This window comes from Blennius ocellaris, assembly GCF_963422515.1.
Source record: "Blennius ocellaris genome assembly, chromosome: 6".
Classification (NCBI taxonomy): Eukaryota; Metazoa; Chordata; class Actinopteri; order Blenniiformes; family Blenniidae; genus Blennius; species Blennius ocellaris.
This window is the reverse complement of record NC_137655.1, coordinates 19,889,553-19,901,711: the sequence shown is the minus strand read 5'-3', so window position 1 is coordinate 19,901,711 and position 12,159 is coordinate 19,889,553. Positions and strand designations below refer to the sequence as shown.

The 12,159-nt window shown below is 45.5% G+C and overlaps 1 protein-coding gene across 1 annotated transcript; it reads right to left on the bottom strand.

Moving 5' to 3' along the window:
- Positions 1-213: 213 nt before the first annotated feature.
- Positions 214-10,779, bottom strand: sik1 (salt-inducible kinase 1). The gene is made up of 14 exons (XM_080497875.1): positions 10,533-10,779; positions 9,999-10,220; positions 9,735-9,851; positions 6,749-6,812; positions 6,484-6,645; positions 5,959-6,083; positions 5,728-5,851; positions 5,411-5,631; positions 4,989-5,138; positions 4,788-4,898; positions 4,452-4,677; positions 4,115-4,369; positions 3,788-3,977; positions 214-3,669 (listed from the first exon to the last, which is right to left on the bottom strand). Exons 2-14 carry the CDS (start codon positions 10,149-10,151, stop codon positions 3,129-3,131), a joined length of 2,439 nt encoding a protein of 812 aa, XP_080354001.1. The 5' UTR covers positions 10,152-10,220; positions 10,533-10,779; the 3' UTR covers positions 214-3,128.
- Positions 10,780-12,159: the final 1,380 nt, after the last annotated feature.

Below are 12,159 nucleotides of genomic sequence, written 5' to 3'. Positions count from 1 at the left end.
TCTAACCTTGTCAAACTGTTAGACATTGTGTATTTAAACATAATGAAACTTTAAGAGTAAAAACTACCCTGTCAAATCAACAGGAAAATAATACGGGACATTTATTTAAATGTCAGTAAATATGACCTGCATTTAAAACGTGTTCAAGTGTTATCAAATGCATCAGCAAACATTAACATGATTAGACAAAAATAACAAATAAAACCACAGGGAGTTTAGGAAGTGAACTTTATTTAAATAAATAGCCACATAAATAAACAATCATTCTTGAGCTAACAGTTTCTCTGCTTGCCTTCCTTCTCCTACTTCTCTCCACACAGTCTCTCTCTTTCACACACAAACACATTCACACGAAGACATGCTCATGCTCACAGTCAAGTAACAAATCAAAAACAAAACAAAACCAAAAAAAAAAAACATGAAATACTTCTTATTATCCAAGGTTTATCAAAATGGTCATCTTACAGGTTTGCATCAAGAGTTTTAGTGTTTCAATAGTTTTGTGAGTTGTTTGTTGTTGTTGTCTTTTTTAAATCATGAGAAACAAACAAAACCAGCCAGCGATACAAATGTAAGTAAAGTGCAAATCTTGCCTCTGCTTTAAACAGCAAGTTTTTAAAAGGTTAAAAGAAAATATCAAAGGGGCGTCTGAGTGAGCGGCCGGTAAGGGAGCCGTCCATCGTTGTTTAGAAATCAGTGGCAATCAGGAAAGGAGACCTCTGATTGCCTGTTTGTTCAGCTCAAGGCACAAGTGTTGGTAATGAGTGCAATCAACCAAAAAAAAAAAAAAAGGGGTGGGGGGTGAGGGGTGGAGAAATATCAACACTGCATGTTTCCGAAGTAGGGTTCGGAAAAACACTGCTCCCCTTCAAGATGTTTCACATATATGAGACAGCTAACAAACTTAAACTAGTACGCGTCTCTCGCAGTTTTCTAATGCTTCATCTTATTTACCTGCTCCCTTGCAGGTCAGTTCTTCCTTAACTCTTTCTCGGCAAATTAAAAAAAAAAAAAGTTTCACTTCCTGCACAATATGGTATTGCTCATTTCAGATTTTTTTTTATTTTTTTTTCCTTCCTTTTATTTTCTAGAAAAGTACAAAAATTAACACTACCATGGTCCTGATAGTAACGCCTACAGATATAAACAATACGTGTAGCATTAGGGTTTTGGTGGCAGCAGGAGTTTTGTTTTTTTGTTTTTTTTCCTCTTTTCACCTCGCAGCAAAAGCGAAGGGGATCGTGTGAAAATGGCAGCTAACCACCGTGCTACATGTCGAGACAGCATTTCAAAGTGAGAAGTCAGTAGTGTGTGTCTTTGATAGGTCGGCTGTCTCTTGTGCTGTTCACTCTTTGGTAAAACCCAAACGTTTACTCTCAGTTTAAAAAGAACTACAAGCATGCTGCGGGAAGACACAGCATTATGAAATGCCTTGAGTCGTTCCTCTCCCAAAAAAACAAAAAAAAATCACTACAGTTTCATGTCTTTGTGTTACATAACAAGTACCGGTTCTAGTCAGCTAGCTAGCACAGCAAGGTCATAGTTTTAAAACTTTTAAAACAAAAAAAAAAAAGAAAAACCTCAGGCGAGTGTACATGTAATTTAGACCTCACATCCACTGTGGTTCCACGTGGAATATTGCACTGTTCCCACAATCTTTGTCCTTTGTGCGAGGAAAGCATTTTTTTCCTCCGATAGATTCTGTGGATTTCAATGACTTTTGATGACGTCTTTAAATTGTTGCCTCGTCGGGAGAAATGACTATGGATCCGTGTATCCACACCAGTGAGGTGCTACCGAGCTGACTGGTGTACCTGTTGTGCTTCACACAATCAGCGAGAGACGCTCACCTTCATCCGACCGGCGAGGACGCAGCGTCTCTTTGCAGCTTGAGGTAAAAAGCAGCTTTTGCGTAGCTAAAATATTCTTCTACCAAGAAAAAAATAAAATAAAATCACAGTTTCGATGATGGATCAACTCTTTCAGTGAATGTCGGTAAGCTTAGGGCGCTATACTGCATGGTCATTGCACTGCTACAGAGAAATGTCTCTTCAGAAAGGCGAACAAAGTGGAAAAAAAAAACCCCAACACAAAATAAAAATAAACAAAAATAGGGAAAAGAGTTTTGGTCTTCTGTCCAGGCAAGTGAAAAACACCAAGAGCAATAAGTGACTGCAAAAAGGAAGTAAATAATAGCCTTTCTGTCAAGAAAACCCAAACTTAAACAGCATCAGACGTGAGAAATAAGGAGATTTATCTCAACTTTATGATATTGTTTCTTTTTGACCGGCAAATTTAGTGATGAAGGATGTTTTACTTTGTCTTCCTCAACCTAACATGGCTGATTGTTGATGAGGTTGGAAGAATAAGAAGAACCGGTGCAGGTCTCAGGTGAGTGAGGGCCGGGCAACGACCCGGGAAAGATTCAACCAAGTTTTCAAGAAATGCACAGAAAAGGAGCCTGAAATGCAGGAGACTGTTGTGCTTCAAAGTCTAAAAAAAAAACAAAAAACCCAAATCTGAACTCTGTGAAGAGCACAGGACCATCTGGGTTCTTGCTCCTCCAAGTTCCTCACAACATAAGTGTTGGCAAAATCAGCCATCATGGACCACTGCCATAGAAAATCACAGACCGGGACAATCACTGGGAGAATCATAACTTCGGAGGCCAATAAAGAAAAACTGTGCATCAAGGAAGCCATAGAAATCAGGAAGTGGGCGACCGACTCCATGACACGTCAGATGACACTCTGAAACGTCCTTCATTACGAAGTTGTCGGTTATAAAGAAACAATATCATGAAGTAGGTTTGTCTGTTAATGTGAAATCTCATTTTTGTTCTGGTGAGTCCATCAGAGAGCTCGAGGGGAATTCTTCAGTCTATTATTGCTTCTCTGGCTGTCGGATGCCGATTGACGCCTCATCCAGAGTTTGGTTATTGCTTCGTCTTTAGCTTATACGATATCAAAAAAAAAACACACACATAATAATACACATGTGTCTGGACACATTTTCACATGTGTACCTGTAAATCTGTCGCTTGCAACTTCTTCTTTTTGTCATTGTTCCTCATTTCTCCTCTCGTCTTTCAACATCAAGACTTATTTCCTCTCGACGGCCTCCGTGTTCTATTTCACCATGACGCAGCTACTGAGCTGCTGCTGTCCGGCCAGGCCCTGCATGTCGGGGTCGGCGCCGGAGGCGGCGCCCATGCCCCACATCGCCGGCTTGGAGAGGATGGGGAAGGGGTGCTGCATGGCGGACTGGGGCTGCTGGTGGAGGCCGGCGTAAGTGTGCAGGTGCGGCTGGTGGCTGATGTGCAGACGAGCCTCGAGGAGGAAGGCAGCGGAGGCCACGGGGGACATGGAGGCGGCGTAGCAGGACGAGGAGGATGAGGAGCAGCTGGAAGAAGAGGATGAGGAGGAGGCGGAGGAGGAGGAGGAAGAGGAGGGGACAGAAGTGGAGTCGAGGGTTTGTTGCCAGGGGCCGTGCTGGAGGCCGGCCGTCGCCTGCTGGGCAGGGGCGTCGAACAAGGGGGAGGAAGCAAACACGGACGTCGGCTGAGGAGAAGGCGGCTGCTGCTGGGTCAGATAGAGCAGAGGATTCTGGGTCGGTCCGGTCTGAGCGGGCTGGACCTGAGGCTGCTGCTGGTGCTGAATCTGAAGCATCCTGGAAACACAGAAACACTGAAGATCAAACCTCCGCTTCTGTCAATAGGAACCACTGAAATTGTGAATCACATCTCCCACATACAGTTCAGAGTTTCCCTGTGATGAGTTCGCCTCACCTTTGCTGGTGCAGCACCTCCTCCAGCATGCTGCGGTGCTCAGACAGGGCAGGACCCAGTGACCCTCGGCTGCCTCGGTTACAAGAGGGTGGAGGGACGACGGGCCTCGTCAGACCCTTGATCTTATTTAATCCCAGAAGCCCTTTAGTGCGCGTGTTTTTCCTCAGCTGCTGGCGGAAAGCTTTGAGGCCTGCAGGAAAGCATGGGGACGTGTTATACAATACTCTTTTTGATCTCGTGAATCGGACACAGCGCGTGTTATGAAAGTGAATGTCAGCTTAGATACGTGACACGTCGGGGAGGGACTTTGCTTTCCGGCTCCTGTACCTTGGGTGAGGGAGGTGTCGGACGCTCTTCGACCCTCCTGGAAGCTGGCGGCGGGCAGGCTGCCCTGGGCCTGAGGCAGAAGGTGGGAGGAGAGAGCCAGGGGAGCTCTCGTAGGCTGCAGAGCTCCACCTTCCACCCCTGAGGCCAGAAGTGTTGACATGTCACCCATGGCGGCTTGCAGAGAGGAGGCGGGACTGGACGAGGACTTTAGGCAGCTGTCAGATGAGGCGCCGTCTGAGGGGCTGACCACGATGCCTACAGACACAGAACGGGGATTAGAGTCTGCGTCCCTGGCGGCATAAGGAACAGTGTTTCCGTGTGCGTCGGTCACACTTACAGGGTGGATTGCACTGGTGGAAACGGGCGGAGACCTCGGCCAGCGTGTGTCTGCGGGAGGTGGTGGTAGGGGGGAGCAGGGGGCTGAGGGTTTGCGTTGCCTCCTCTTCTTCAAGGTCTCTTGGTCGCACTTCTTCGCTGATGCTGGTCTCCAGCAGGCTGTTGGGCGAAATGGAGCGGTTCCAGAGCAATCTGTTGAGGCTGGCCTCAACTGGAAAGACGACACGCTGAAACAAAAAGGATGGAGTCCGTTAAGCACTGACCGCCAGCCGAGCAGGGTGTGGGATTTATGGTCTACGACAGTCGTAACTAATCAACAACCGACTAACGGTTTTACCTGGAATAACCCGCCTTGGTCGCACTCGACCTCTGAGTACACAGGTGGAGTGCTTTTGGCTGGAATTGAAAATGCTGCAGTTCTGTAACTGTCAGTGGACTCCATGATTACCTAAAGGCAAGCAGAAAGCACAGAGCTTTTTAGTCTGGAGGCAGGCGACTGGGTCGTGACGGCGGGGGTGTGTGCTCCACGGGGGCTGACCTCTGGGCCGGTGGAGTCGGAGGTGCTCCGGGGTCTCTGGCTCCAGGTGCCACACTGGCGGCTCAGCTGCTGCGAACGATGTTCCCTCACTCTCTCCAGTAGCAGGTAGTAGATGGCGGAGAAGTGGTTGTAGCTGCTGCTCTGCAACGACTGCAGATAAAGAAGTAAATTAGTGGTTTGTCCCTCTTAAAATGAACGACCTTTCCTCTTTTAACATAAACAAAATTCTATATGGGTTTTAACTGTACTGCAGGGGTTAACTGCCTTCATTTCTGGCATTTAAGCCACCGTGACGACGTGGTGGACTGAAGTGACACCAGACAGTCTGTCTCCTGATGTGACTTTGGATTCTTGAATCCCCACCAACTGCATGCACTTCCCGCCCTGAAGCTGTTTAGTCAAGCTTTTATTTCCTGACTCACCTCGATCGTCCGCTGGCGGTCGATGCCGAGCGTGTTCATGATGCCCAGCACAGGCTCGCTGTAGTCCCCCAGGTTGGAGTTGTACTCGGTGAGAGAGTGACTGAGGGTCTGGTGGGCGGCTGTCGGGTCCGCCAGCATCCAGCGATGTTGCTTGATCTGGGCCACGGTGATCCTCTTGGCTGGATCCACCACCAGCATCTTACGGATGAGGTTTTCACAGTCTGCAGCACGCAGAATTTAAAAGAATTAGCCTCTGATCCGGCGAGACGCTGATATACAAAGAGTTTGGGATTCGCTGTGGCTGATGGCGGGCTCACCTTGGGACATGAAGAAAGGAATTCTGAAGCGTCCCTCGGTGACTCTTTGTCGGAGCGCAGGAAGGCTGGGTCCATCGAATGGCAGAGACCCGCAGACCAGAACATAAAGCACCACACCAAGGCTCTGCAAGGAAGGAGCATACAGAGTAATGAAACAAGGCTCATTCAATTGTTCCTCTTAATTATTGTTAATACCTGCTCATTTGCAAATACAGCCAATAATCCCCTTACCCAGATGTCAAGCTGAGGCCCCTCGTACTCTTTTCCTTCAAACACCTCGGGGGCAGCATAAGGCGGGCTGCCACACCACGTAGACAGAGGATCGCCGGCATTGTAGAAGTTTCCGAATCCGAAGTCTACGAGACGGAGACAGAAAGTTGCACAACAACTTTGTTATTACATTTCTTGTTTGTTTTACATTTCAGCATCGGAGCTCCAGGCAAAGCAGATGTGTTATCATCAGCAGAGTCTTACGTAATTTGGCAATGAGGGACCAGAACCTATGTTAACTGATCATTTCTCACACAAGAAGCCCTTTGTTGGCGTCGGCTTTGGTGATTTCAATTGAGCGGTCACCGTTATGTGACTGTATCTGTTTGAGTACATTTCTTTTCTCTCTGCATCATATTGATTTTGGCGTAAGAGGCGGGGTTAGATTTACAGTAATCGACAGTTTCCTCAGTGTGCACCATCTTCCTATCAGCAGAGAACAAACCATTCTGACAGTCGATGGGGAAAAAAAACGGCAAAACCCACCAGCCAGCTTGATGTTCATGTTGGCATCCAGCAGCAGGTTCTCGGTTTTTAGGTCACGGTGAACGATGTGGTGCCGATGGCAGTAGTCCACCGCCGTCAGAATCTGCCAGAACTTCTTCCGCGCTTCATCTTCGCTCATGCGGCCGTTTGAGGTCAGGTGGTCTGGAGGGAGAAGGGGGGGGGAGGGGGAAGGGGGAGGGGGTATTTTAGTACAAGTCCACACGAGGGACTGAAATGTCTGCGAAGACTTCGCACTCGAACTCACCGAACATCTCCCCGTTCTTTGCGTACTCCGTCACAATGTACAGCATGTCTTTGGTCTCCATGACCTGCGAGAGAGAAAAGTGGAGAGAAATGAATAAAACAAAGGGTTCAAACCAACTGGGTCATCGGGAGCTGGGGACTGTATCCGAGGATAAAAATCCATTCCCAGGCTTTAAGTGCAGCCCGCTTCAGGCATTTCAAAGCATGAGACATTCTCTCAACACCAAAAATCCCCTTACTTTACTTCTCCATTTACTTATTCCACACATGAAACGCCAACTGTCAGGCTTTCCATTATCTGATGTGTTGCATAAACCAGCCGTCACCAACTTCCTCCAGGCATTTTCATCATGCCTTAAAACCCATTAATAAATGCCGGCACGAACCCACAAAGGAACATTATCTCGCGCAGTTCATCAAACGGTTTTCTCTGAGGCCGACGCTCATCAACGGCAGGAATGTCACGTTGACATGAAGATTCTTGTGGGATTTTTTTTTTTTTTTTTTTTATTTCAAGGAATTTTGAAAAGCAGAGCGAATCACATGAGCCGCACCTTGTGTCGCCAAAACAGTGAACAGTGTCTGCAACAATGAGAACACCTTGAGGGAAAGACATTTTTTTTTTTTTTTTTTACAAATTCCTGGTGTTTCCCTCCATCTCACAGCCAAAAGGTTGCACAAAGGAGCACTTTTTTTTTTTTTTTTTTCCCCTTCTTCTTTCCATCAGGTGACAAAAGCCCATGTCTGGATAATATTGTTGGCCGACTCTGAATTGAATGTCACTGGATTGTGCTGAATGCTGGGGCTTAATTCTTTTCAGCCCTCGGGCCCCTTTTAGAAAACTGAGCGACCGCGATACAATACACAGATGCCTCCAAGCGGGAAGCTGTCTTTATCAGCGAGATAGGGGCAGCTCTCTCCGGAGCTCAGTCACCTTGAGGTGCGGCTGACGTCACCGCCGTGGAGTGCAGGCAACACAACAGAGCAGAGCCAGGGCCCTTCAAAACCTCAGCGGGAGGAGGATTAACCCTTTAGCGTCAAGGTTTCGCATTCCGTTTGCCTCGAAGGAGGCTGGAGGGATTCACAGTGCAAAAATTTTAAATCAATTTCTGGCATCACCTTATGACAACCCGGGGGGGGGGGGGGGGGGGGGGCAGGGAGAGGCAGCAAAAAAAACCGAAACAAAAGGTAAGATGCATCATGTACAGGATGTTGGAAAAGATACAGGTCATCCTTGTTACATCAGCAGTGACATCATTCCGAGTTCAAGTAAAAATCGACTGATCGCCATGTGACTGGCGAAGACTTACAGAGAGAGTCACAATGTGTAATGTCCCCTTTGTTACGCAACCTTTGGGAATCAATTCCACTGAAACGTATCTTGATTTTGCGCTCGGATAAAACAACCTACTATTATTTTTCGAGTTTCCACGTCGTTTTTTTAAGCTGTAGTTTGTCTGGACTTGTCACTGCTGATTAATACGCCTCGGCACTCGGTTGACGTGTCTGAAGAATGCATGAAACATAATTGCCTTTAAACCGCCTCGAGTGCTTGTACGTCCATATGTATTAGGGGAGAGTTTCATATGCTCATGTAATATTGATTTATGCTCATCATCTGCAATACATCCTCGATTGTGTATTTTCCTGGTTAAAAAAAAAAAAAAGCCCCATAGAAAACAGATCCCTGGTTGTCTAACATAACTGCCTGCTATACACCAATAATTCAAACGGGCATCGTTCAAGACATTTGCATTGCATGTAATTATAATTTCGCAGCCTATATGAGGGAGAATGAAACTAAAGAGGTTAGTGTAACTCAGTCTATTTGAAAATCTGGGCAAAACATGATTAGATGTTTGTTGAATTAGATTTTATGATAAAGAGAGAATATTTGACTGAAAAACAAAGGATTCAATGATTTATTACTTGTCAAGATATCAGCCAAAATGACTGTAATTGTCTCATGGTCGCCTCGGCTCCACCTTGTACTGACATGCTTTTCCATAAATAAAGCCATGTCCTTGTTGTTCAGGAAATGAGAGCTGCTTCAACGTGAAGTAATCCGTGACAAGAAGCAAAACTGAACAAAGGACTGGGAAAATTAAATTATAAAAAAAAAAAAAACAGACAAAGGGTATTGTTTGTGTGTGTGTGTGTGTGTGTTTGTTTATTTGTAGGTATTTGCTGCCAGACGCGTGCCGCAAGAGCTTGTGAGGTCAGGTGAGAGGGAAAAAGCAGATTCTTGTGACTAAGTCTTCAATTTGATTAGGAGTAAAGCGGTGCTTTGTGCTGGTGGGGGGGCGTTCACGTGAGGCGCAGACACATTGCACTTGGCTGGAACAGGTGTTAATTGGCCTTAAAGCACAGACCTGCGGACGCGTCGCTCTAAACCAGCACCCTCCTGACGCCTCCAGCTCCCCGGAACTCTACGATCAAATCCACCATTATATAACCGGAACAAAAAAAAAAAAAAATGTAGGAATTCCACTGTTCCCAGCACCGACTGGTACCCACGATCATTCTCACACGAACGCTCTCTCACTTTCCTTAATACTCACTCGCACAGGGAGGTCAAAAGGGATTGCACTAATGCCGCCGGGCTGTACTTATGATTCAGCGCACTCTGAGAACCAGCACCTCACCGCAGGCTGACCACTTTAGATACTAATTGCCCTTTATTTTTGCATCAAACAACTGCCCCCCCTCTGCATCCACGTCCCTGTAACAACGAGACCCAGTCCCCTCCTGCCGCAACACGAGCTTCCAGCAACAAGCAATCTGCAAAGCCCTTGTTCTGAAGACCATTTTCTCCCCGGATTGGTGCATTCACAGGCTGGCTGCACGCGGACACTTCACAATCCTGCTCAATGACAATGAGGGTGTAATGCGGGCTGAATCACTAACCGCTCTGTGCACACATACACACACACGAACACAATGGCCACACTGCCCAGACATCATATGTATATATATATAATGCACACCTGGTAGAGTTTGATGATGTGGGGGTGGTTCAGCAGCTTCATTATCTGCACCTCTCTGTAGATCTTCTCCAGGTTGGAGGGATTCAGCCTGGTTTTATCGATGATTTTGATGGCCACCTAAAATAAAAGGAGAAAAAAATGGTGTAAATAATAATAATAATAATAATAATAATAATAATAATAATAATAATAATAATAATAATAATAATAATAATGATAATAATAATAATAATAATAATAATAATAAAAATAATAATAACTGACCTGTGTTTTAGTGACTTTGTGTTTGGCCAGTTTCACCACCGCAAAGTTTCCCTTCCCCAGGGTGCGGATGATCTCGTAGAAGCCGACCTGCAGTGGCCTTCCCTGGGCAGGGCTGGGCTGAGCCCCCCGGCTGGTTTCCGTCATGACCACCATGGTGCACAAGCCGTGTGGACTTATAACGTAGGGGTGTATGAGTGTGTGTGTGCGTGAGAAGGCTGGTACCTGCAGAGCCACACAAAGACAACGTTCTTGTATAATTCATTACAGATAAACAATACGTCGATATGTCAACTTATACTGAGCACGTTAGGTCATCAGTGATGAGTCAGAATAAATAAAAAAAGGGCGTGAACGGATACTTAAAAAAGAAATTATATTATTATTCTATAGTTAAAGTATTAAACGTCGGAAACTGAAAGTGAATCAAATGAAGTGAATTCGTTGGGGTAAAAAGTGGCGAAAAGAAATAATGAAATCGTGCCAATGATTAGGTGTCAAGTCGCCAAATGTGAGAGTTAATGGGAAAAATGTTACCTTAGAAAGACATGAACCACCTTCTCTCGCAGCTCAGACGGATCTCAGAGGAAACGTGAACCATTCCACACGCGGAGCTCCGGGTTAAAAAAAGAAGAAGAAGAAGAAAAGAAACACGACAAGATAAAAATGGGAAAGAAAAAAAAAAACAGTTGACGGGGAAACTTTTCTTTCCTCCCGCCTTCACGTTACAGTAACGGCGTCTCGGCCCGGGACTGCGCTCGGTGCGGCCGGTGTGCGTGCGCCTGTGAGCTCCGGCGGAATGCAGCGCTGACGGCTTCGGCACTCACACGGTGGGGGGAACTCCTCCTCTCCTCCTCCTCCTGCTCCTCCCTTCCCTCCGCCACCATAACAAATTGATACCCACCTTATTTACGTCACACCTACGTCAGAGCGCGGAGCCGGGTGCACGGCAAGGCCGGACCCGAGCGCAAGGCACAGGTTGCCGGGCAACCGCGCTGCTCGGGCTCACGGTGACGCGAGTGCTGATGGAGGGGTTGCCTGGAGATGGGGGAGGTGACGTCAGTCGCGGAGATGTGTCACCACGTGATGTTCCTCGTTGCTCGCGGGCAGCCTCGCGACGCTCTCGCTCCACAGACCGGCTGCACGCGCGGGTTGAGCAGAAACAGAAAGCAACTAACTGTTGGCCGTCGCCGAAACGTTTTTTTGTTTGTTTATGTATCGCGTTGTTTTTATAAGCAAATAAACTACACAATCCCTCTCACATATGTTATGATGTTTTTATAAACTAACAAAAAGTTAAACTTTATACGAATACAGTACTTTTATTTACGGAAAAAGTGAACTATTTTCAATATACTACATGTTATAGTCATTTTAAATTAACTATTAACTATTAACGACTATGAGATCTATAAATAAGTGGAATTTCTTCTGTAATTTTAATTAAAATCTATTAGATATTCCCTTTATTAGGAACAGATTTTGCATGAAAAAACAGACAAAGAAAAAAATATATATATATGAGAGAGACAGAGAGAGTGAGAGAGAGAAAACTGTACAAATACATGTTTTCATATTTCTTATGCAACTTTCAAAAGGCACCTGCAGTGCAGACTGCCTTTGTGACCTTGTAACCATTATGAGACATGCAGACAGTTTTTAAACGAGTGTCACATAGGAGGAAATGTTCAATATGGGGATAATGGATTTTTCCATTTCACAGCCGATATCAGCCGATATCAATGATGTGCTTCGCTAGTTTTTAAATAGTTCAACCTGATCTGCAGCTACACATAGAGCATTTATCTGGTTGAGATAAATAGCTGGGGTAAAAAAATTGAGCTCGGTCCAAGACATCAAGACAAGTTGAGCAAATTCCAGAAAAGTTGTGAAAAAGTTTGTTGTGACTATTTTATAAATTCTGTTAATCCATCAAGAAATACTAATGATTTTCTAATTGTGAGTTAAGCAGCAGCTGTATATTCAGTTATAACAGGAAACAGCCTATTTTTTTTACTTGCTATATAGGAAATAGGACCGTTATTGTAGATTAAATTTACTTGACTTTATTGTTCATTAAAACAGTGTGATAGCCTCTGTTTGCCAAATACAACTTTACTTTTTCAGAAATCTAAAGTAAACATCTCCGCTTGCAAATGAGTTG

What these genes read in the sequence shown, in the direction of transcription:
- sik1 (XM_080497875.1), bottom strand. Translation starts at nt 10,151, where the DNA reads ATGGTGGTCATGACGGAAACCAGCCGGGGGGCTCAGCCCAGCCCTGCC. An exon ending in ACCGCCAGCGGACGATCGAG is followed by an intron (nt 5,139 to 5,410) that starts GTGAGTCAGGAA and finishes CTTTATCTGCAG; the next exon opens with TCGTTGCAGAGCAGCAGCTA. An exon ending in CCACCAGTGCAATCCACCCT is followed by an intron (nt 4,370 to 4,451) that starts GTAAGTGTGACC and finishes CTGTGTCTGTAG; the next exon opens with GCATCGTGGTCAGCCCCTCA.